The 26,910-nt window shown below is 35.5% G+C and overlaps 1 protein-coding gene across 1 annotated transcript in view; it reads left to right on the top strand.

Annotated features, from left to right (window-relative positions):
* The window catches only part of SBF2 (SET binding factor 2), a 273,716-nt gene extending 250,082 nt beyond the window's left edge, over positions 1–23,634 (top strand). The window contains exons 33-40 of the mRNA XM_059825675.1: positions 5,197–5,323; positions 6,709–6,836; positions 9,344–9,577; positions 16,079–16,183; positions 17,595–17,788; positions 18,199–18,286; positions 20,636–20,767; positions 21,071–23,634. Of these exons, the coding sequence (XP_059681658.1) occupies positions 5,197–5,323; positions 6,709–6,836; positions 9,344–9,577; positions 16,079–16,183; positions 17,595–17,788; positions 18,199–18,286; positions 20,636–20,767; positions 21,071–21,169 (1,107 nt within the window). The 3' untranslated portion in view covers positions 21,170–23,634. The remainder of the gene's footprint in view (positions 1–5,196; positions 5,324–6,708; positions 6,837–9,343; positions 9,578–16,078; positions 16,184–17,594; positions 17,789–18,198; positions 18,287–20,635; positions 20,768–21,070) is intronic.
* Positions 23,635–26,910: the final 3,276 nt, after the last annotated feature.

Genomic DNA, 26,910 nt, shown 5'->3' on the forward strand with positions numbered 1-26,910 from the left:
AGTGTAACTTTGAAGTTAATCCCTCCAGCATCTCCCCTTACCATTCGTTGATGTGCTTTTGGTGCATGTGTACTAGATTTTTCTTGGAAGAATTTAACCCAAAAGTTCTGCTTCAGGTATGTACCACATGCTCACCAGCTCTTAAAAGGATCTGAAACAATGATTCATCACTTAGCTTAAAACCATGAGGGTCATCAATGTACTATGGGGTCATCAACTCAACTGGACTAAATCTAGTCCAAAGTAAAACAACAAATGTGTAGTATAGCTGCAGGGACCTCAACACCAGCTGATTCAGTCTGTTTGTCTACTCCTTTTGCTCTGAATTACTTGCTAAGGTAGTCATAGCCTACATCCTGTTTCTCACCCTGGAAACACACTGCTCCAGTTTTACTATAATAAATCTTAGAAAGTTGGCATAAAGAAAAGCAACGAAATTATCCACACATACCTATACAGTATTTTTTTCTCGATTCCAGAGATCACACAAACTTTGGAAACAAATAGGTTATCCAGAACAAAGATAAAAATGAAATTCAAGGATTTTTGTTTATTGTCATAAAATAGAATGTACCATGTTTTTTTCATGGCAAAATCCTTGGGTTTTCTTTAAGTTGTGTTTAACACAATCTGCAGTTCTAAGAACATGGAATAATGGATTATAGTCATCCTGGCTTTAAAAGTTAGCATGGAATGTAAAGTGGGATAAATCTCTGCTCTTAACAACTGTCAGGTGTGATTTTGCTGCAAGCTACAAGGTGCGTAAAATATTCCTACTATATATGTGAATGTGTCAAGGAAATAGAAGAACGTTGCCTTTGTAATTCATCTCAGATAGCAGCTTTGATGCATGTCACTAGGTATCTGACTCTTCTCTAAGAGGCAATATAAAGTATACAAGTTATTAACAGATACATTTTACAGAAAGATCTATATTTTCTGGTTTTTCGTCTTAAGTTGTGTCCACATGCCCTGGCTGCAGCTGTTATCGGCAGAAGGATTACCTCCTGCAGGCCCTCTGGAGCTATTCATCACTTCTCCTCTGGTGGAGATACCACCCTTCCAGTCTGTTAGTGAAGAGGTTCATGTGAACCTGCCTGCCTTTTCCAATCAAAATGGTAGAAAAAAATTGGTAGAAAAGACCATCTTATTTTGATGGGTGTGGATTTTGAAGCAGTTCAGCAGGTCAATCTGAAGGAGGCAGTAACTTCTCGTGAGGAAACATAGGGCTGTCTGGGGCTTATAATAATTTCAGCCAGTGTTATCTTCAGCCAAGAAAGGACATGGGAACACAGCTTTACTGCATAAGCAGTGTAATATAGATAAATGACTTACAATCCTATTTAGAATGCAACTCTGAGTAAGTTTCCTAGAAATAGACTTAGGAAGATTAGTCTTCTAACTCATGATGGTATAGTATTGACTTACCAAATTCTAACAGTATGGTGCAAACTCTAGGGAAATTACTTTTGAAGTCAAATTAATGTTTGAAAAATAAATTTACTTAACATTTGTACTTGAACATTTCTGTTAAGTTTCATTGGTTTCTGTGCAACTTGTTAGACAGCTACAGAATCCAGTTAGACTGCAACTTGACCCTGAAGTGTAATATATTATGATCAGTTTTAAAAAATTGCCCATTCACTGGAAATAAACATTTGGTCCCTTCAAAATATTTTTAACCATTATAGTCTCAACATACTAGGTGCAGTAAGAAAGTCACCATAGAGCCAGTATTTGCATTAAATGTCATCAGTTAAACTAAAGATACAGAGAAAAAACAAATGAAGCAGTGATTCCTAAATTAGAACTGCATCATCTTGTAAAAAGTCATTGTTTATGCCAATATCTCCAGGTGTCAGCTGAATTATTAATGCAAAATCATTCTTTCACAATAGCAGCATCTGGCAGATACTCTCTCTGGTTCTAAGAAGACTGAGTTTATGAAAGTGATGTCAGTGCAGGAAGCTTTTCTTATTTTTCCTCTGTATCTATTTGGTAATTTATTAAATATAATTAAAAATGAATGATTTTCTAGAACTGACTTCTTTCAAGCTCAATAAGGAGCTTTGTTACAGCACACTGTGTAAGAGGAGGTGCATGTGCTACTCCCATGGCAATGTATTCCGTTATTCCAGTGTTTGCAGGAGTAGCCTCTTAGTGATTACTAGTACAGGATGTTTTGGAGTACTATATTTTTGATTTAAACTAATTAAATAATGATATATAATGGTATTACAAAACCAAAATGAATTGGAAAAATAAGGAAGGCTGATAGAAGTATTGGAAAGCTAAGGAAGGCTGATAGAAGTGTAAGATTTTTAATACATTTAGGAGATATTTAAGTTAATTGGGAACATGGTGATTTGAAAAAGAATTCTAAAATACTGAGTTTCTCTAATCATAATATTAAAAACACCTATCGGTTTACTCAGGTTTTAAATGTTCATATATTATGGAGATTAAGCATTTTAAAAGATGATGCAGTTGTAATTTTCAAAGATATCCTGTCCCTGTAGACTTATCTTTCTAGGTGGTGTGTGTTGAAATTGTAAAGTATAAAACATTTCTTCTAATTTACAAGTAAATTTTGAGCGTATCCCTTAAAATCAATGAATTAACTGAAATGACACCGAAGAGTTATCAGAGAGAAACCAGCTATATTTAACCTCAACCTAAGTGGTTACATGGCCCACAGTAACAAAAATCTCTATTTTACTTTTATTTTTAATTGCTTAAATGAATACAATTATTTTCTCCTATGTTAAATTTCTAATTTATCACTTCTGATGTTGGAGCTGTATTTTATCAGGTGCTTTTTTCCCTGGTAGCTCAGCCATGTTTTGAATTTTGCAGACTGCACTGCAGCTAAACAAATGATCGATAACAGCAGTCGCTTCACCTGGCTGTGGCATCTTTCCCATCTCCAAGTGTGCTGAAATCAGCCACAGCCATTAAAACACACACAATAACAATAACTGCAATATTCACCTTTATGAAAGAAATGTTTTAGATTATATTTGTTTTCACTTAAAAAGTAAATTATATTATTATAACTTCTAGTTACTTGTAGTTCCAGAAATCTCAGAAATGGGATCACTCACAACACCTAGATCCATGACAGGATTTTAGTAGCAGCTTATTCTTGTAACTCTTCAAATGTATTAAAATAATTATTGGACCATAAGTAGAAATTAGGACCCTGTATAAGTCATGTCAAATACCAGAATGTAGCTTTTCCTTCTTACAATATATTAAAGAAAACTTTTCCTAACACAAGGTGGAAAATGTATAATAAACTACTTGTATATGTGTGTATATGTGTCTAAATGCACACAAATATGCAGAACTTTTTGGATTTCAGCTCAAAAGTACATTATGTCATTTTTTAACAGAATTAGTGTACTCTGATTATATTTTAATCTAATATATGCCAGAAAAAAATATTTTCTTTTTTATAAGGACAACTAAAAAGTTACTTTGTCTATGAAGTCGAACTCTTGAATTTATTATAGAAAAAAATTTTGCTTCACTTTATTCCTATAAAACAGTGCAGGAATGTAATCATTGGTATCAGGGGAGAAGTGGGGATAAAGTATGTGCGGGTATATTGAACTGAGATGTCTTAAAGTATCTTAGCATTTTAAATGCCTAGCCACAAGTTAATATTGAGATATGATAACAACAAATTCTCTGACTGAAATGCTGCATATGTGTTTATAAGTCCTTTCAAGGGATTTTCCTGTCACTGTTGTACGTTTGGTAGATAACCTTTCCTTGCTAAACGCGTATTTGTTTTCTTTATTTAGCTGGTTGAGTTTTTTTCAACTGGCACATGTGAAAATCTAAACATCAAGGAGCTTCAAGTAGTCTAATACTAGTTTCCATAAGTACTAAAAAAACCCCGTTTCTCTCTTGAGGAACTGATAAGTAGAGATTAGAGAGAAAAGATGGAATGGGAAAATGAGAGTGGTGGGAATGCAGAAGACAAGACACAGGAAGATTGCAGAACTAAAGATATTTTACAAGTTTGATGTGAAGCTAGACAAAACACAGTGGGACATATTTCAAATGTGAAATTCAGTTTCTTTTTTGATTGCAAACTGTACTTATTTCCATTGTAATTGGGAACTGTCAGTTAATTACTATACTTAATTCTGAAAATAAAGATCGCAATTCATAAACTTACTTGAAGATTAAATTTAAATTTGAAATTAACACTTGAAATTTCTGTGAGCAATATCTCATCAAGAGTAACTTTAGAATCTTGAATTTTATATGGATATCAAGTATAAATATAATCAATAATTAATGTTAAAATAATTAATTAAAAACTTTGCCATGAATATTAAACCTCATGCTTGAAATCTTACACTACGCTCTTTCTGATAATGTTCACGCAGTTGTGAAGAGCCAACTATCACACATAGCTGATTCTGATAACCTTGTACTGTCGTCTTAAATATCTGCTCCTGACTCGTTTTGGAGACATTCACTGAATTAGGTAGATCCCAAGCCTAACTGAGGATAACAATTTAAGACGTTACATTGTTTTTACTGTTTTAAAAGAATAATGGCAAGATACCTCCTCAGTATGTTTTTAGGGTTTTTTCATCCTGTAATATTTTGGTGCATATTTTAAAATGGAAGAAATATGTGTAGACTAGCAAGTACTTCAGAAATTATCTGTTTCAGTAACGGTAGGTGGATGTCATTTGCAGCATTAGCTCTGTACATGTCTGCTACATTGGGTTCTGAGCAATAGTAAGAGGTCCACTGCAAACCCTTCCAATTAAAGTTTGATTTCCAGCTACATCCAGGAGTAGCATCTTTGCCTATGAAGTTACATGGTGTCTCATGAGTTATCATATAAGATTTCTATCCAGTTTGGTTACGTTGAAGAATACTGGGTTTTGTACAGAGTATAATACTGCTTATTATACAGTACATCCTATCTGCTCTGAAATATTTTTGCAGCATAGACAATATATTAATTTAATTAATTAATTTAAAATATTTTTAGACAAAATGTAGAAGGATTTGTGTGTACAGAGAAGACAGTTGCCTATGGATATATTTGTTGTCAGCATTCACCAGAGAATTATTTTTCTGTCATATTTCACATATTTATTCCATACCTGTTTGTATTATACCTCAATAGCCTCTTTTTTCCCTTCTCTTTTTTTTTTTTTTTAGATTCATAACCAATACCCGACAGAGTTTGAGTTCAATCAATATTATCTGAAGTTTCTGGCTTTTCATCACATATCAAATCGATTTAAAACATTTCTTCTGGATTCAGACTATGAAAGACTAGAACATGGTATGTGTGATATTTGTTTATCGCATATTGGTTTTATAGTTGTCAGTATTTTTCTCACCAGTATTTGGCCTACAAAAATTTGCCTAGTTTGAGATGGTCCAGTAATTGCATGGTGACAATTTAATGAATTCCATTTCAGGAATATAAAGGAAAATGGAAGTGAAGAATGTGTAGAATTTTCTGAGTGAATAACGCCTGAACCATGCCACTGATGAGACTAAGAGAAAGTGGAAGACATTAGTGCTATGCCTCAGGGTTTTTTAGCAATTTATCCACATGGTTCAGTTTCCCCTACTAAAAACCTTATTCTAACAGAAACAAAGTCCTTGGGAATCCTTCAGAGAGTGCATGAGGTTTCAGGAAAGGAAAGCCTTTCCATCTATTACCTCTCACTTCTTTCTTTTGTATTCTCTTCAGTGTTTCTCTTCTTTTTTATTTCCTTTTTACTCCATCTATCGTATGTAACCTTACTGGTTCCAAGGCCTTATCTACCCTCAGAGCCTTCTTAATAAGACTTCACAACCACAGTTGAGGCTGTTCTTGGAACTTGTTCACTAAGCAAAACACTTAAGTGCTCTGAATTTCACTGCTTTGTGGGGTGTTTCTCATGGCATATGGTCAATTTTAATGCTTTTCTTCAAAACTGTAGTAACTGTGGAACAGTCTAAACTTGAGCAACCATTTTCTTTCAACAAAAAAAAGTTAATTTCCATTATTTACCTTCATTTGAACAAAAGCAAGGAGTTGGAGTCAACAATCTCCTATGGTTCCTTCCAACCTGGATTGTTACATGGTTCTACAGTTGGGGGCAGGGAGAGAGGGGTGCTTGTTGATTTAGGGCAGTATGCTTTCAAATACCATTTAATGCAATATAAAATCCTGTTTCCAGTAGTCTTTGGATAAACTGTATGTCCTTCCAAAGTCATTTCAGATAGCACAAATCTATGGCTAACTTATTTACACTAGCCTGATTTGTTTTCCCTGAAATGAGTTAGCAAGTAATTTCAGGTGAGGCTGGTCCAGCAGATTGGAAGGGCTGGTAACATCGGGTAGTGGGGAGCAGAATCAGTTAGGGCTTGGTGATCTGCTGGGTCAGCATAGCTGCAGGCAGAAAGGGACATTCATAAATACACCCAAGTATTTCAGTAGATTTCAGAACAGGTTTCTAAATATCACGCTACTGAATATTTTTTTCATACAAATTTGTGGCAGAGTGGCAGTTGCAAAGCACAGTAGTTGTTTCATCAAATACAATCTCTTGTTGCAATGGCATTTGATAGTAGATTTTACTATGCATTTAGTCTGTGAAATTCCTTTTGGCTATGCTTTAGTGTTTGTTATGTATTATCACAAAGATATCTTTTTGCTGCTGTTATTTTCCCTAGGGACATTGTTTGAAGATAAAGGAGATAAACATGCCAAAAAAGGAATTTGTATTTGGGAATGTATTGAAAAAATGCACAAAAGGAGCCCTATTTTCTTCAATTACCTCTATGCACCTGCTGAAATGGAGGTACTATTTTTTAAAAAAACGGGTGGTTTGTTATTCTGAGTGATTCCTTGAGTACATTTTGGTGTCTTAATTGTTGTCATTAATGTAAGCATTTAGTGGACAAAGTTGACCCACATTGATTGATTGGAGTAGTGTCTCACAGGCTTATATTCTCAGTCATCTTAGTTACGGAAATGTCATTTAAAGGGCCAAATTCTGGAACATGTATTTATGCATCCCGTTGAGGTAAATGAGGATCTTTGTTTGATTTCATTTAACTGTATGATAATTATAAAAATAATCTTAAAGTTTGCACAAATGATTTTAAAAAAATTACATACTGCAAACCACAGTTACGAGGAGATGAGTTTAGAGTCATAATGGGATACATTTAGTAACGATCTGATTGAATCACATTATCACAGAATCACAGAATCACAGAATCACTACGGTTGGAAAAGACCTGTAAGATCATCAAGTCCAACCTGGGGGAAAAAAAAAAAAAAAAAAAACCACAACCCACGCAAGCCAACCACCACACAACAACAACAAGGCACAACACACCAAAAACCAACCCACCCAACACCACACAGCACCATGTCCATCAAGCTACATCCCACAATGCCACATCCACACGCTCCTTGAATACCTCCAGGGAGGGTGACTCTACCACCTCCCTGGGCAGCCTATTCCAATGTTTCACTACTCTCTCAGTAAAGAACTTTTTCCTAATATCTAGCCTGAACCTCCCCTGGCGCAACTTGAGGCCATTTCCTCTAGTCCTGTCACTAGTCACTTGGGAGAAGAGACCAACACCCACCTCTCTGCAACCCCCCTTCAGGTAGTTGTAGAGAGCGATAAGGTCTCCCCTCAGCCTCCTCTTCTCCAGGCTAAACAACCCCAGCTCCCTCAGCCGCTCCTCATAAGACTTGTGTTCCAGACCCCTCACCAGCTTCGTCGCCCTTCTATATCACTGTCTCATATGATAATGTATGTCTACTAGATTGGACTGTGTCTTGAATAATTATATAAAATTCACCATACACTTACCATTATAGAATTCTGCAACAGCCAGGGAAGAAGCAGTAAAGATACCTTAGGAACTGCAAGAAAAAGGTGCTGTTCTTACTGTAGTTCTGGAGACAAGGCTGTTTTAAGATGTTCCTGCCATCCACTGCCCCACAGATGTTCATTCCTGTGCTGCTTTCTCCTGCTTTGGCAGTGAGCTTCACCCTGATAGATCATTTGTTTGCACATCTGACCACTGCTGGTGACCAGAAAATGTAATGACGGGACAGTCTCCACTGTCTCAGAGGCCATGGTGCCACTGATATTTTTGTTGGTGTTTCTTGGTTTTCCTTTTTCCTCAAGTTGTTTCACCACATTGTATCTTAGTATACGTAGCACCTTGCACTCAAATCTGCTATATAAACTGACCTCATTTAAAAAAAAAGAAAAAAAAAAAAGATTATTTTCTTTTAAGGTATTTTGAAACTGCATCAGATCGCTGTTGCAGTCAATAATGCAGCCTGCTTCAACCCACACAGACGCACCACACGCACATGTACTTATACTCACCTAATAAAGTGGTGGTACAAGAGGGAAGAGGAAGAAAACAAGAGGGTGACATTCAGTGGACAGAAAGTGCTTCAGCTGTCTTTGTTTTAGAGAAACATCCGGTTTCTCCGTAGAACCATCACTGTAATGAATTTGGAGCTTGATGGGCTGCTTGATCACTGTTTTATCCATTTTGCTGTAAGCAGTCTCCAGTTAGTAAGCAATCAGGAGTAGCTTTTGATATTTTGATAGTGTTTTCTTTCCTGTTTTTAAAGAAACTATTTTTCCTCATATGAAATGGTGTCACAATAGCAGAATTAGTCATAATAGCAGAATTAGTCATTATGACTGAGCATCACTCTTCAGACTTCAAAATTGCTTGTTCACCTGAGGCAGTAATTCCCTTCAAGTAAGGTGCATGCAAAATGAAAGTCTTACCTTATTTTTTAAAAGAAAAAAAAAAAAATTAATATGAAATGATCTGTTTTAAACTACTCTGAAAGGTCTACAGTCCCTGGCTGCCTACCTCGTATTACTGTGGTTTTTCCAAGTGGCATGTCCACCTACATTATACAGCCTGTCTCCTTTCTCTGACGGTGAAGAGTCTTGGATTTTCTGCCAAGAAAAACTGAAGGGTGATTGCTATCGAGTGCCTTTTGTATCTTTAACAGGAGGCACAAAGACTGTGAGGGTACCAACTGCATGTGCTGAATTAGAGTTCTTGGTAGGCACCTGGTTTAGTAGAAAGATAAAAATGAGCCGTATATTCCCAAAGTTAGTATTAGTTTTAGGTTTTGATCTAACTGAGCCAGATCTTGCTGTGGAAATTATCAAACTGCAGCACTACCCACCCAGTGCAATATACTGTTCAATTTAGAATAATCTAGAAAATGTAAGTATTGTATTGTATTCTAAGTCTGAAACTCAAAGACTTCCTTTCTGTCATTATAATAAAACTTTATTTCAAACAGGCACTGAAACCAAATGTAAACATGTCCAGCCTCAAAAAGTGGGATTATTATGTAGAAGAGATTTTGGCTACAGGTCCTTCCTATGACTGGACCATGGTAACTGCAAAATGCAGTGTTTCAGAGGAAGCTGACCAAACGGATGGTTCACTCTCTCAGACTAAGAGGAAAATAGTATGGCCGTGTTATGATGATATTAAAAAAGTACAACCTGATGCCATCAGCAGTCTTTTAAATGTAAGTATGTGTGTTATACGGAACTGTAAGTTCTCTTATGCTCATGAAGTTCATATTTACTTTTTATTTAAGTTACTGCCTTATAGATATACTGTTATTAAAAGGATCGTGATGGATGTCAAAACAGGTATTTAGTAAAACTGAATGGTTGATCTTGAGAAGTGATGGTTGGTCTGGGAATCAATCAGGCTTCCTGCAAAGCTTATGTTGTTCTGAATGAACACTTTTCTGGGAGTACACTTTCATAGTGGTTAATAACTATGAGAAAGCCAGTCATGGATTCATTTTTTTCACTTTTTTTAAATAATAAGATAGGTAGCATAATAAATTTTTAGGTAGAAATGCAGGAACTGTTACGTTAATTTGGGCAAATGTTGAATCTAGATTTCTTGTTCTCTTTCTACTCAGTTTAAAGTAGGTGTGTGGTAAAATGACAAAGACCCAGATTTCCAGACAGATCAGAAAACAGAATCTGACACTTATTGATTTTAACAAGTGGGAGGCATATACACAAACATAAACTGAAATTCTGGGCCCAAATTTCTCAAAAAAGCTTTCCATGATTGCTCTTAGTTTATTCATGTTTATTAGGACCAAACTTGTAAATACTGTAAATATTTTGGTGCTTGAAGTAGATGCTTGATTTTGGCTTTTTCTTGTTTGGGCTCATGTAGGCTGCTTAGGTTTTCTCCTTTCTTCATTACAAGATGAAAAAGGATCACATTATCATGATAATTATTGTAGTTATTTAGAATTATTTAACATCTGTATTTTCTTAAATATTTGTTGTTTGATTATAATTAACAGTCCTAATATTTAGATTATAATCTTAATTGATAGTGCAGGAAAATGACAAGGGCATTTTTCACTTCCTGGAGCTATTGTTTCAAGCCACATGCATATTGAGATACACACCACTGTACAGGTTTTTTTTATTTTTAGAACTATTTGTGGTCTATACCTTATATTAAAGCTGGGACTACAGAGCCTAATATTGCAATGCTTGGAAAATTGTGATACGCTGTGGGTCCCCAAACTCCCCTGAATCAAAGATGATTTTTAGAAAAGTCTTCAGGCAGGAAGTTTCTGAATGAATTTGAGTCCTTGAGGATAGACTTGCTTTTGCTAGAGAGTTAGCTTTATCCTGGCAGATTCCTTAAATTTCTTTTGGTCCATTCCTTCCAATCAATTAGATGGATCAATTAGATCAAACACAGGAACAATGCCCAATTAAAAAAATAATAAAATAATCACATGTAAAACTCCCCTTGACTCAAAATAAGATAGCCAGAACTTCTCAGAGCTTATAATTTCACAATTTTTCAAAGAAAGAGCAGTCTCTCAGCATGGGTCATGTCAGGGATTCTTTAGCAAAAAAACAGAGAGCTTTCGTATCAGGTAACTAGAGGCCAGAAGTACATCAGGAATATAGCAACAATCTTCTTCTGCATTTCTTCCTGGGGTAGATGCCAAACTATCCATATCCACAACTGTGAGAAACTGCCATATAACGGGGAAATTAGCCATATTATATTCCAAAGATATGTGGGTCAGGTTTTATAGAGTTTAAATGTTATTTGTGAATTAGATTATAGTAATAAAAGATAGAAATGGAGAGGAACATTTGGAAAACTTTGAAGAGGTTGTATAAAGGTTACAAAAATATTCTTCTAAGTTTAAATAGCAAAGTGAACTTTCTTTTAAAACAAGTTGTTAATTTAGGGCTATTGCTGATGTAGGAGAAAGACCTCTCTCTAATCATAAATCCATTGAGAATGTGTTGGTATCCAAAAAATGTTTGAACTGAGACCATATTTAGCAATGGTAAATTATTAGGGAAGATTGATTCTCCCTTAGTTTATAATGATAAGCCCAAATTTGTTTGTTGTAAAGATATTTTTCAATTGAAAACTAGATAGTGCTATTCAGGATGTAAAGCTGAAACAGAGAAGTTATTGAGTGTCTTAATTCAGAATTTTCCTTGGTAGAATATGGTGCTCTTTTATTAAGAGCAGAAGGTGTAATTTTTTAGCAGTAAATGTTCTAATGTGTTTTGGGTACATAACAAGACAGCTCTAACCAGATGTGTGTGATAGCTCTATGGTTTCCATAAATTCTTAGGTTTATGAGTTTTAGAAAGTTAACCAATCTGCATTTTCATTCATTTAGTCCTAAACGAAGCCTTTTAAAGATTGCCAATAATAAAATGCATTTTAAAATACAGATTTCTGTATAAAGCTGCTCAGTTCACCTCTACCATATCCAAGGCAGCCAACAAGTATGAGCTAGGTTGTTCAAATCTTAAATTCTCAAAAGTGTACTTTGGAGACATAAATGTTCAAAAGTAGATCCAAACAGAGGTGCTTCTCTTTAAGACCATTTTCTAATGGCCTTTCTGCATGATAGAAATCAGCAACAAGGTAGTGATAGTAAGAGTAGCTACCCATCCATTTTTTAAAGACAATGAAAGGTAATTGTGAAACAGCATACCTATGCCTCTATTTTCTCTTTCAGAGACTAGTTGCAAATAGTTTTAAAAGAATTTCTCCATTTAAAAAAGGTGGATTTCTCCACAAAACTCAAAACCAACTCATTTGACAGGAACTTTGAGGTTCTGGCTGCCTTTTTTTTTTTTTTTTTTTTTGTAAGCACTTGCCTTACTTGCTTGTAAAATTCAGTAAGATTATACCACAGTGTAGCACATCCAAGAGCCTTGTCTTCAGTACAGGATAAAGTTCTGGGTTAAATGTTTCCCGTAAAGACTAGCTCTTCAAATGATTCTTTGACATGAGTATGTTGTGATGCATTATAAATGAGCTAACTTATCTGAGTGATGTTCAACAAAGGGAAGTGCGAAGTCCTGCACCTGAGGAGGATCAACCCCGTGCACCAATGTATGATGGAGGGGCCCAGCTGGAAAACAGCTTTGCAGAAAGGGCCCTGGAGAACAGCAAGCTGACGGTGATCCAACAATGTGTCCTTGCAGCAATGACGGCTAGTGGTATCCTGGGTTGGATTAGGAGTGTTGCCTGCAGGTTGAGGGAGGTGATCCTTTCCCTCTATTCAGCCCTGCTAACGCCAAACGTGGAGTACTGTGCCCAGTTCTGGGCTCCCCAGTACAAGAGAAAGATGGGCTACTGGAGAGAGTCCAGCAAATGGCCGCAAAGGTGATTAAGGGACGGGAGCATCTCTCATGAGGAAAGGCTGAGAGAGTTGGGACTGTTTAGCCTGCAGAAGGGAAGGCTCAGGGGGGAAGCTTATCAATGTACAGATATATCTGAAGAGAAGGCCTAAAGAAGATGGAGCTGAACTCTTTTCAGTGGTGCCCAATGATGGGACGAGAGGCAATGGGCACAAACTGAAACACAGGACGTTCCATCTGAACATCAGGAAACACTTTTTCACTGTGGGGGTGACTGAGCACTGGCACAGGTTGCCCAGAGAGGTTGTGGAGCCTCCATCCTTGGAGATACTCAAAAGCCATCTGGACACAGTCCTGGGCAACTGCCTGTAGGCGGCCCTGCTTCAGCATGGACCAGATGACCTCCAGAAGTCGCTTCCAACCTCAGCCATTCTGTGATACATGCCTAGTTGCTGGTTGTATTAGAGATAGTAATTTACTGATATTTCAGTGAAAATGCAAGTCAAATCCTTGAGGGCAGACACATCTCCACTGTTTCCCATTAATTTGCTAACATTCCTAAAAAGGTATTCAGTCTCCATAATTCACCGTGAGTGGCTCAGATTCCAGTACTTTTAAGAATTGCGAGAGATGAGCCCACATGTCCTGTTCTTACAAATAAGCAGTTACATCACTTAACATTAGATGGTGATTGCTCAGAGAGTGGTTGGCAAACTCAGATGCCACTTCAAGATGCCAGTCACCCAAATTAACTCTGCCGTAAACGTACTCTGTAAAGAACTAAAGCTATATAAGAGGTCAATAAATAACCAGCAAAACAATAAAAATAGCACTTCTGATTGTGAGCTGTTTTATAACTTTCAGTTATGTGCCAAAAAGACTGATCTGTCAAAGTGGACCCTGAACCAGAAAGTTTATTCCAGATATTGAACAGCTAGTCATGTACAACTTGTTGCACACACAAGTCTGAACACTTGACAGAGGCAGCAATTCACTCACTGGATAAACATTCAGCATCTTTCCATTTGTAAAAGTCTCAGAAGCCTTCTAGACCAGGAGTTGAAGAGAAAATACTGACAAGGAAGGACTTTCAAAACAGGGTGCTCTGTTGCAGTCAAGACCGTTCACTAGTGTAGGACTTTGTCCAGATCATTTTGCATGCACACAAATACCTTGTGGATACAAAGGAGGTGATCAGTCTCTACAGTTCTGGAGTGTCTGCAGAGTTAACTCCTGTCTGTACCATTCAAATATTACAAAGCCAAATTACTTACCAGATACATCTTTTGAAAGGCACAGTAGTGCTAATTGTTTGTAATTACTAATTTCAGGAAATGGATAGTCATACAATTGTATTTGTTATAACCTTTCTTTTTATATGTATTGACTTCTGCTCCCTTAAGTCTAGGCAACAGGGGATAAACTAGAAAGGTAAATTTAAGGAATTTTTCTTTCAAGGAAATGCGGCTATTCATAGTCCATTCCACACATGGAAGGAAAAAAATCTGGTGTTTTCAGTAAGATTTAAAACTGAAGGGACAAGAGTAAATCTTAGTAGTTTATTGCCATGTAAGTTTTTTACATGGGGTTTATTAAAGGAGAATTTATTCCTAACTTTTCAAGTTATATATATGAGATTGTTGAAAGTTTTTCATTTTAAGGTCTGGAAGCTCTACTCATTGTGGAGCCAAAAAAGAAGGAATGTGACCCAGTTGCTAAGTAACAAGTTTCAGTTACTTCCAGATTCTGCAGAGAAAGACTTGCACTCAGAAGTCAAGACTAGGGCAGAAAGAGAATGATCAGATTAAAACCTGACTAACTTTTAGCACTAAAGAGCTTGTATCCTTTTGCAGCAATTTGGAAAGCGTTTTACATAAAAAGTCTGTGGTAAATCGATGCAGTTGTATGTATCCCATCAGGAAGTGTTTTACACTCAGCACTTCGAAAGAGAAACAAGTAATCTAGAGAAGCGTTCAGTCTGGCTTGTGTTCACCATTCCTTATTTTTGTATCTACCTATGAAGATACTCCAGACAAAACTATTCTGGTTTTATTTCTTGGCAGGAAGAGAGTCACATAATATTTAAATGTATATGTGGCTTTCAACTACCTTCAGTATTTAAAACTTCTGGTTTGATTCTCGCTGTTAAGCCAGATTTCTGATACTTAGTTTTACTTTTGAGTTTTCTAATTTACCATCAGCAAGGAACAGTTTGTAGAAATACTTTGTTCCTGTTACACTGTCAAATACTGGCTTTTTTATTTTCACTTCTGAGTTCAAAATTTAGTTCAGGAGTTAATTTCCTGGTCAAAATGTTTTCTTACCTTAAAAATACAGTCATTTTCTGTAAGTCTTTCAATTGATAATTTCCTGAAGAAATTGTCATTCTAAAAAACCAATAGGTGTTGAAGAATATTAGGAAATCTACTTTAATCATTTGGTGTTGTAGAAGTAAATAAAGTCAGAGACTTACTGTCTCTACTTTGAAAATAAATGCCTTGGGTTTTAGTTGGCTTTTATATAACATGGGAATTCTCTGTCCTATGGCAATTTTTTGTTCTGTCATCAATTCTTAATTGGATTTGCAAAATTGAGTTTTTAATTGGAGTTCATTAAGAATCAGATTTTCATAACAATATACTTGTCAAAAGTAAAAATATAGAAAGTATGGCAAGGAATATGGACCACACATCAAAGTAATGACAAATGTATCAATGAGTGTTCATGAGTAAACATAAACTAATGAAATTGCCTCTTTTTACTTAACTTTGCATGCACTGTCTTATTAACAGGAAAAACCCTAACTGGAGGTTATCAACATAGGTCATATTCCCAAGTTCCACAACAAGAACATGTTGTTACAGTTTGGCATCCAAATCGAATAAATCTTTCTGTTTCATTTCCTTCTTTTATTACAGCTTTGTATCACATTTTGTAAACCAGGGTAAATGTTAATATTGGCAATGTACAATGTTGGTGTCACAGCACAGAATTTGTTCTTTGTAAATATTTTTATAAAATATAGCCTTATCCTTATCACTGTAGCATTTCTATTATGGCAATTGGTGTTGCATTTTGTGTGTTCAGGAGAACTGGCAGAGAATTGAAAGCACAATGGCTCCTCCAACCTGTGACATGCAAGAAGAATGATGTGGCTGATTGATGCCTTTGACTCCTGAGTCTGGCTGATTTCAGTTTATAGCTGGTTTGATAGAGGTTTTTGTGCTTTACTGGGAAACATGGCCCAAAAGTTCCCTATGTAAAAATATTGACTAGAAAATGGTTGTATAACAATGATTGCCAGGAAGTGATCAGTTAGAAATGTTTATCCTTAAGAAAACCCTTCTTACTTGTTTCAGGAAATTGAAAGGTTGGAAAGTAAATTAAATCAGAACCCAGAAAGGTGGCAGCTTTTGTGGGAAAGGGTCAAAATGAATCTTAAGGATGACACCAGACAAGACAATGTAAGTAGTAAAAGAGCTCATCCAATTCCATTCCTGCTATATAGGCTACCTGGGGCACTGACAAATTCACTGTATTTCTTGGAGTAAAATACTGCTTTTGAAAAATTGAGTATGTTGTTCTAACCCGTGATACTGGCTCTGAATTTCTGCATGTAGAAAAATATATTTGTACTTGTGCTATTTATCTAATTGCTTTTCCAGAGTAGATTAAGGCATATGGACAAAATTAGCATGACTGTTTCACTAATACACAAATATATGACTTTATATATTTAAAAGATTCTTGAAGTACAAAAAACCTCAGTTCCTGAAAGTAGCCAAAAGGACATCACAGAGTTTTGCAGATGAGTAAAGATATTTCCATGTCTAGATGGAATTTTGGAATTGTAGATTCTAGTAAAGGTAGGAAGTGTTCATGCTTGTGTTTCCAATTCTTGACTGCAGTAAAAATAATATCTGACAATATAGATATTTTCTAAGTCAAAGGCTACCTCTTTGCTATCTACATGCACTAGGAAGAATGTTAGATACTGCTTTTTGTGAGCTTTCCCTATAAACGACACAGTGAGTTATCAGCTCAAGACTGTACCCTAACTCTTCAGCTTCATGTGCTTGTTCAAATTTGCCAGCCTCCATGCAATGGTTAGTCTGCAGCACTACTTTGTTATTTGTCCTTTGCTTTCGGGAAAGCAACATGCTTTAATGTCTGTCAGAGTCATTCAAGTTCACTTTATACCCTAGAAGAATTCAAGATGAAAAAAGTTTTATCCTAGCAAAGCAGAGGATTTTTTAATTGAATTGGAAGCAGAAGAGAAAATGCAAGTATAAATACACCTCCTGTCGTAGCTGTTATTTTAGGATTCTCAGGTAAATGCAATAGCTAAGGGTCAGCCCCAAAGAACTCTGTCTCTAGGATGCTGTCATTTAGATTAAGACCAAATTCATGATCCCTCTTGTTCCAGGTTATTGAGATTCTACTAAAATGATTTGGATCTATAAAGTAGCTCTTGGAAACTGCTTTCTCTTGCCTTACCTTCCTATCTTCCTTTCCCTTCCTTCCCTATGAAATTAAAAAAATTTATTGTATCCAAATGTCTGACTAGTTTTAGATGCTTCTGAGAAAGCAAGGGAAACATTGTTCAAGATTATGTCACTGGAATATGCAAGACTTTTCTGAAATACCGATTTCTCACATTACGTGAACCCTTCTGCTTAAGAAATTCATTGACTTGCCATCCCTTGACTTCTTTTCTGAGGCAGCACTGGCTTCTATTAGGAAGATTTTTTTTTTGGCCTCATAATAATTCACAACTTACATGTTGTACCACATATTATCAATATAATGTTGAAACAGTCTCACAATGCAAGACACATTGCGTTACCTTTTTTCTTTTATTTTCATCTTTTTTAGCTCCGGAGACATCCTTCTGGCTCCTCAGGGGTGATGTCAGCTAATCTAAATTCCTATCAAAAGAGGTCTTTATTGGAAATACCTGACGGTGGGCTGGGTGAGGAACAGAGTGCAAGCATCTCTCCCTCTAATGGAGTAGATAGAAGGACAACTACACTATACAATCATTTCACATCAAAGAATGAAGAAAATAGGTAAACTGAATAATCATAGAGTATTTTATGAACCTTGTATTAGATTGGTACAAGTCTCTGCCTAAGGAAGAAAAAAAGAAATTTTCATATGCACAGAATGCTTTGTGACTACTTTATTCCTTCTTTGTGGTTTTGATCACATTTGGTTGTCTTGATGGGTGGGCCTCTATCTCCTAGCAGTATCTTTCAATCTTCCCCTTTATATGCACAAGCAAATTGTAGCTGCACATTTAATGCATCCAAAGAACTGAAACAGTGTTTATCAGTTAACTAAACTATTGGTTTAAAACTGATTTGTTTTACTGCAGTAAAAGTGTTTTAATATGTATGTAGAAATCTGGGGGCTTTTATATATCACCAATATTCATATTATGGAATCACGTGCCTTTTGTATTTTCTGTACCTTTCAGATCTTTTGAAGGTACGCTATACAAAAGAGGAGCTTTACTAAAAGGCTGGAAACCTCGCTGGTTTGTGCTGGATGTGACAAAGCACCAGGTAAAACCTTTTCAGATAATAGATGTTTTTATGACTAGTTTGCTGCTTTTTTCTTTACTGGGTTTGTATAGATTGATTTTACAAATAATACTAATAATGATTATTTTCAGATGCGTTGTGTATGTTACATCATCTAGACCATATATCTACTTTTATCTTGTGTATCTTGTAGCTGATACAGTATTCTGAATGGACAGAGGTTTTTTACTATTTTGTTTTTTAAAAACAGTGATAACTGTTTATCATATAATCATAAAAGACTTCTAATGCACTGGAAGTCCTGCATTATTGTTTGGGCCCAAACATTTTTTGCCTGTTTCATACCTCAGGAAAAAAAAGGCAGATAGTGCCTGAGCACATTTTCTGGGCATTGTGGTATACAAGCAATACAAGCAATTTTTTAAAGCACTGCTAACTCTAGAATGTCATTAAGCAATTAAGTGGTTAGCATAATTTTCCCTTTAATATGACCTCTTTAGTTTCCAAAAGAACTAAAAACTCCTTCTGAACTAGAGAGTGAAAAACTTAGAAGGTATTTCCTAGAGTGCACTTGGGATGCTGAGAGCTAATATGGTAACAGATAGAAAGTTTAATTCAGGCATTCATGTTGAAGCTGTAGTAGTTACTGTATGCTCAGTGTGTATTTTACAGCCTTTTTGTTCCTCAAGCACTTCACCATGGGCATTTTTCTTTGCAAATGAAAGGGCATGATACACTCTGGAAAATCATAATCGGAATTGCTTCAGACAAAAAATCCATTTACCTCACTTGACTTTTTAGTGTTTTTCTGTAACCTGTATTTGAGAAAGCTGACCTGGAATGTCTGTATGAAAGTCTTTTCAAATATGGAGAACAGGATCACAGATCACTCTGAAATGAGTTTGAATGTTGTAAATAACTTAAAATGAGTTAAAATTTCATCTCAAATCTGTATTTCTAAAAGTCCTGAAATGCCACGTTCCTGATTGAGCAACAATTCAGGTGCCATATATAGGATTTTTTAGATCAGTCACAGTGACGTAAATTTGGTAGTAAAAGTATTCATAAATATTCTGAAGAATCATTGTTACAGCAAGGAACACTAAAAACAGAGAAGATCTGTTGGTCTAAACATTTTCCTAATTTACAATGTGTGCCGGAATTCTGCAGTGGAAATTTGTGGTGTCAAGTATTTTAAATGATGTTGGATCATCAGGCAGTAATCTTCACTGAGTTAAATATTCCACATAGTGTGGGTTGTAACCTCTGAGACTCATGTATGCTTTTGTTTAAAAATAATAATTAATTGTAATCAATACGCTTAAAAAATATGTAATATAGATAAAGACAGTCATCTTTTAAAATGCTAATTGAGGATTTCTAGATTAGTGTGGTAAAATACCAACAAATGTGCTGATTATAATTATTCTCCCTGATATATAGGAGAAAAGGTTCATTTTGCAGAAGAAAAAAATACTTCCACATTTTTTGTATATCCAGATATCCTCCTGAGTATTACAGGAGTAATACAGGTCAATCTTAGTCGGAATTCTGTTGTTTGACCTTTGCTATGAAGGTTTGCTTTACTGTTTTGCATTGGTTTATGGGATTTTTATTTTTTTTTTTAAAAGCAAGTATCAGATTTTCTCTTCTGGAACTTGTTTGCATATTGAAACTCAGTTTACAGAGTGGTTAACATTCATATCAAAGTATCTTTGCAAGGAGAAAAAAAAAAAAGCAAGCTTCATTCAACCACTAAGTGCAGTATAGGAAAACGTGAGTTTTCTATGTAGTTTATAATTAACTAAAATTATACCTAAATTTTTGCTTATCATTTAAATTCTTGAAATAGAATAAGTTTTCTGTTAACTCTTTGGTGAAGTAAAGCTTTTGTGTTAGTTTTGATGCAATGAACAGTGAAGAGGTGGTTTCTGTTAGAAAAACTGATAATGAATCCTGAATCCTAAAGACCAGGTTCTGCTTTCATCCTTCACATGTCCTCTGCCCAGAAGCAGTGCGTGACTATTTGAAGCTTCTCTGCTCTGAAACTGGTGGCAAAATGTTCCTCCCCCAACTCCATGTCCACACAGGAGCGGATGGTGGAGACTGCTGTTACCCAGACATGTCAAATAGAGGACTCACCAGTTAAGGGCTATTACCAGTCCCACCATTTTGTATATTAACAAACCTATGGTTTCTGTCAGTTGTGTCTTGGAAATTTCCCATGTGTTATGCCCTTGGGTCCTAATAATATTTGTGCCTTCCATCCTTACCCCTCCATGCCCCCAAGTGGCATCCAGGAAAAGGGAAGAAGTGGTGAAAGGTCCCTCTAAACAGCATATTTGGATTTTCCTTTCTCTTGTGGTCTAGCTGCGATACTATGATTCTGGTGAGGATACGAGCTGTAAGGGACACATAGACCTTGCAGAAGTAGAAACTGTGATGCCTGCTTCTCCAACAATTGGAGCCCCAAAACATGCAAGTGAAAAAGCATTTTTTGATGTAAGTATATTGGGTCTTTACTTGATCTTTATGTGAAACTTTCTTTTCTTGGGTGTTTAACCTACTACTTTCAGTCCTGCTGGAAGGTGTGAGCTAGGAAGGAGCTGTCATGCCAACTCAAGACAAAAAGTTTTTACACAGCTGGCATCTGACCCTCACCCTCAACAGCAGAAGTTCAAAAAATGTTACATTCAGACCCAATTAGTATGTTGGGTATTACAGTTTAAAGTAAAGTTTGCAAGCTTCTTTTTCTATTTTCTTTGTTGACTTGTCTATCTTCATGTTCTTATTTTTCCTTTGCAGTTGAAGACAAATAAACGTGTGTATAATTTTTGTGCCCAAGATGCACAGAGCGCTCAACAATGGATGGACAGGATCCAGAGTTGCATTTCAGATGCTTAGAAAGAAAAATGTTCCATAATAAAGACACGTTTAAAGCACCTCTTCCTGTAAGAAGCTAAGTTCTGAAATGTTACTGACAGACAACCAGCCTTCCTTACATTTCAGCCATAAAAGTTCATAATATGCTAAAGTTCCTTTTCTGTTTAATAATGATAACCACTGTAACTGCTATTTTTTTCTGCAGGGAGGACTTTGAAAAATAATAATTCATTTATCCTGAATTTCCACTTTCTTCAGTATAATTCCTAGCCGTAAATGTGGGCTGTATTTGCACTATCATCTAATCCTGGTTTTCTCATTTCAGAGCTATTCTGTTAGGAAACCTGTCCAAAGGAAATTGTAGAAATTTTCCCTCCAACAGGAAGTGTATTTTCACTTCATTTATATTTTTAAACAGAATGTTCTTATTTCCAAGCTAGTCATGAATAAGATGGAACATGTCTACAATTCCTAAAAATAAATAAATAAATGAAGCTTGTGAGTCCAGTGACACATACATGAGGTTGCCAGTGTTTATAGACAGTTGATATTTTTAAAGACCAAAAAGTGAAATTGCCCAATACCAGACTTTCAAGTGTCTTCTCAGTGTGCAGGTCATTCTCTAATCTTGTGCTCTACTGAGTGCTTCTGCAATGTTGTTATTGAATTTCAAATTCTAGGGATTATCTGAAGATCATAGCACTTTTATTTTAGATTCTGTTTGCAATTACAATGGGATAAATGAAAACTGGCTGACGCTATCCAGAAGAAACGGAAAACAACGAACCAGGAATTCAGTAGAAGAAAGATCTCTTATGTGTGAGTTGTGTATGTTAATTTATATGCTGTTCTGCTCGCTGTAAAATAAAAAATAACAAACATGATAATGCACTAAACAATGAAGCAAGCACTTGCACTGAAATCTTTAAAATGCAGACATTTTGCAGGACAGAGGTAAGTTATTTATAGCAGAACAATACTAGCTAGTTAACATTTACAGATATTGAATATGTACATAATTAGGTTTGATGTGTTGTGATTTGCTACTTTTTAAACATTTTTTGCACATGAATTGGAAGACTGTTTATAGATTTTTACATTTGATAAAATTGTGTTTGTTCAGCTTAAAATATTGGCAAAACATTTTTAATAGCCCCAAATTAGTAGAAATTTTACCAGTCTACAAATATTAATGACATTGAGTAGAATATGTAGGTAATTAAACCATTGTTTTTATTTTGAAATGTTAATATGTTAAATAGCACACTAATATTACAAAAGGTTTGTATATATGATTCACTATTTTCTCATTTTTCCAAGCGTTCTGCTTGTAATTTAATGTCAGCCTAACCGAACTGACTATACTTATAAGATTTTTTTCAGTTATTAAATTGTTTGTGGGTTTTTTATAACTAATGTATTTTGTCAGAAAGGAACATAAATTTCTCACCACACACAATAGGATATGCATCTGTTTTTAATGTATTTGCAATTTCAAAACAAAAATATGAAGGATTTTTCTAGCATTTTTCAATTGACGAATTTCCACCTGTGACAATGGTGTTTGCACATTTGTATTTTTCTTTGTATATGAAGTACTTTTATATGTACTTTGTAAAATACTGATCCTGTTCTTAGGTTATACGAAAATATACATACCACTGCTTATTTTGTAACTAGTTAATTTTAACTCTTGTATGTTATGCGATATATGTATGCTAACCATCTTGTAATAAATACACTTCTTAAGGAAAAGTAAAACCTTTCCTTTTACTGTAAAAGAGAAAAAAGCAAGACCCACATGTTGAAATATTTCCACAGACACAAGACAAATCCTTATTTACTCTGTATTAAGAATAGTGGATGTATTAAAAACTATGTGGTCTTTTGTATACTTGTAAATATTCTTACATAAAAGTTGCACTTGAACATCCTTAAACACTTGTCAACAGTAACACTAAAGACTAAAGAAATCAGAATTTAAAGCAAAATTATCATTCTAACAAGCCTCAATATATAGCCTTTACTAAAAAGCTAAATACATACAATGTTCATACTAAGTCGTTGAATAATGATGTTAAATACATTTTTTTTAAAAAATCCTATATGGTATCACAACATAAATCAACTGCATACTTTAACCCTAAAACGTATCTCACTCATTTATATCACCTTATGCAAAAATTATCTATTTCATAAGAAAAAAAATATAAAACATGACAAGGTCTTACTTGAGAATGTTGCATCTCAATTGAATTACTGAGTGTAGTGTGGGATAGCAGAGTTAAAATGGAAAGGGAATGTGTGACGGAGGTAGGGGACCTGTGACAATTCTTGGATGCTGTGGTGCTTAGATGATAAGGTTTGCATATTGAGCTTGGCATGGATGCTAATGTTGCCTTAAATGTTGATCTCAATTTTTAGTGTCTGTATTGATGGAAAATGGACTTGAGCAACTTAACTTTAAAATATCAAATAAAAGCTGAAATGAGAGATATGATATTTGTGGTGTTTATATAAGGTATATACAAAGGAATGGTAGGCATAGGCTCTTGGTGTGAAGACACAAAGTTTGCAGTGTCCCTGAGGGTCTCTTCTGTACAAAATGAAGATTCAAACAGAGACTTGGAGAAAATGTGGGGAAGTTAGCATAGCATAAGCTACAGGGTTTGTCAGTGTGTTTGAGTTGTGGCAGCAGAAGTAGAGAATTAGAAACAGAGAATTTGCTTGGGAAAAATTCTGTCTACAAAGGGATCCATCTTCATATTCTATGAAAATTTTTCAAAAAAAGGAACCCATCCGGGAGTTGGGGATCAGGTAAACATGTGCTCTCTCTGGTGTGTCATATCGCTATTCCCATACTGTGTATCATAACACTCCTACTCTAGAAAAGAGAGAGTATTATCAGTGGCTTTACATAAGGGAAGAAGATTGCTTGCCCTTCTCTGTGTTGAGTAATGAAATGCCCACAGAATAGGTGACAGGATGAACTGAGTTTAAGTTTTGAAGAGTTGTTACTGGTATATTATATTAGTAATTTCTCTTTCGTATCTAACATACAAGTATTTTCTATAAAAGTCCTTTCCTTTTGATGGAACTTTAGAACTAGTATACTAAATAATAAAATATTTAGCATGCCACATGTGTGGGTCACCAGTTATGTAATAATACACAAACAGCTAACAGACCCAGGAACAAATGTTCAAAATTTTGTATCACATCCCACACACATTATTTGTATCTGGTATTTTGTGGATTGCAGACATAACAAAAATGTGGTGGTGTTGTCCAAATACTGTCATTTTGCCTTTTCATCCTGTAATGTTCTTGGAGTATGTCTGAGTGGCTGCACCACATTTCTCATTTTTCATATTTGTGATCATCCAAATATTTTGTCTGTTCATGATTATCCTGTGGTTGCTTTGGGGAGTCAGCAAACTGAAATGAATCTACCAGTTCCATGGTTATGCTGAAGTTCATGCTGAGTATCACTGTTGCATCTACTTTCTGGGGTTTTGTCTGTATTCGATCAGTTTCTTCCCAAATTTCAGCTACTGTGCAAGCCAAGGGCAGTATTGGCATCCACGTTCTCATTTAGGAAATTTTTTTCTTTGAGTTTTTTCACGTACAACTTTTTCTTAATTGACTGTCAAATAAGGATGCTGCAAGTTCACAATTGTTTCCTCTCTCTACTTACTAGTCCAGCTAGCCTCTCAAAGGAATGGATTACAAATACAAGTACTGTTGATAAGAACTGTTTTTATGTTTCTTTTTGCATAATACAAAATCTCCGAAGACTAATTTTACCTTTTTTATTTTTCTGCTGTAGCCCTTTCCGGTCTAAGCTGATATGACTTTTCACCCAAAGGGACTCTTCAATTCTTTATCTTCAATTCACTACTCTTCAAGATCGTAAGAGCAAATCAATTAAGTGTAATCAACTATGGCTGCCATCTTTATCCACAATCACACTCCAGTAATTAAAACCCAGGTACTAACTTCCCTTCTTACCACTGACAGTTATGGAAGTTTCTTCTTCATCACAAGACTGCCTGTCGAGAGCTGAAGGGACTGAGCACTGATGTCATTTCTGATTTAGCAAGCAACTGTGAAATAAACACAGGTTTTAATGAGCTGAGATTGTCGTAATGCTCACCTGAGTCATTCCTGAGAAGACAAAGAGTCTTTTTTAAACTGAAATACTTGATTTCATATGTGGACTCCGTATGTTACTCCTAAAAAGTTCTCAAAACCCAATCTTAGAACAAAAGGTAAAAGCTGTGTTTTAAACGCAGACTCTCCAACATAATTTCTTTCTATATACCTTGATCTCTATGCAGACCCTACAAACTGGGAAATGTGCTAGTGGCAGCTGAATTGTAATTCCAAATTGCTAGTCATATCTAGCCAAAATACTGTCTTATCTTTTTCACAGTGGTCTAATCTGATTGATGTCTGCTTCTCTAAAATATTGCTTGTTGTCAACATCCAATGGGAAATTACATTTTGTCCAGTTTCAGGTTGCACCATATAGTTCAAGATTCTTCCTTTCTCTTTAAATTTTGCTTATGTGACAGAATTAGCACATTTATGCAGAGGGAATGTTGCTTGATTGTGGCAAGTTTACTGTTGCTGTTGTCCACTGCCTACTCTTCGGTAAAGTTATTTTATTTATGTGTCTTCTAGGGGATTCATAGAGAGCCTACACTTCTATCAGTAAAATAGGCAATAATAGAAGATGGAAATAGGGTAAAAGGACCACAATGTTAACCTGGAAGGAGATATGAAAGTAGCATTTGTTTTAGGTATTGAATGGTACTTCTTCCTGCCCCTGATACTCACCTAGAAGGACAGCCTGTTTCTCTGAGATGCCTGTAAGATGTTTTTCTTCGTTATATTCTTTTTAAATTTTCAAGGAACTTTTATTTAAAATAACCAGCTTGCTCCTAGTGCCTCCTGAATTAGTGTCAGTAATTCGTATATTTGCTTTAAAGTGAAATGAAATTAAGTTCAAAAATCTCTTCTGCTTTCCTTACTTTAATCAAAACAACTAGTTTCCTTCATCTTTAGAACTATTTTCTGACCAAAAAAGCATTCAAAATTAAAGTCAAAATTAATTTGGCTTCTTCCACTTCAGGCTCCTGACTCAAAGGAAAGCTTGCAGTAAATCTCCTTTTCTGATATGAGTATCTAGCAATGCCTGAAAACCTGGAAAATATCCCATCAAGTGATAATGAACCAGAGCCAGGAATAAATTGAGGAGTTAGTCATGGTATGTAGAATCGTGTCATTGACCACTGTGTGTATTACGTACATTAGCAGTGCCAGGATAGGCTATAGGTCTTATTACAATCTCAGAAGGTATCATACTGTTGCTACTATCAGACATCTGTTTTTCACCCTGAAATATCTAAGCTTTGTATCATCTTCTTCCTGCAGAAATAATCTGCGACACTGTCTGTTTAGTAACACAAATTCTGTAGAGAAAATCATTTTTAAGATAAATTCACTTTCATCAGTTATTATTTCAGTTGTTAAAACCACACAGCTGACCACACAGTGGCATATGTGACAGTTTTCTCAGCCTAGGAATAAAAACCAAACATGTAGCTATTTCCTGTAATACTGAATGTGTTTTAGTTCAAAGAATACTACACACAGATTTTTGTCACGTGAGCATATTTTCCATTTTTGCTATCAAAACTAAATATTGCTGTCAATAAGGTCATGTGTACCCTAGCAACTTGCTATCAATATGGTCA

This window comes from Gavia stellata, chromosome 17, assembly GCF_030936135.1.
Source record: "Gavia stellata isolate bGavSte3 chromosome 17, bGavSte3.hap2, whole genome shotgun sequence".
Lineage (NCBI taxonomy): Eukaryota > Metazoa > Chordata > Aves > Gaviiformes > Gaviidae > Gavia > Gavia stellata.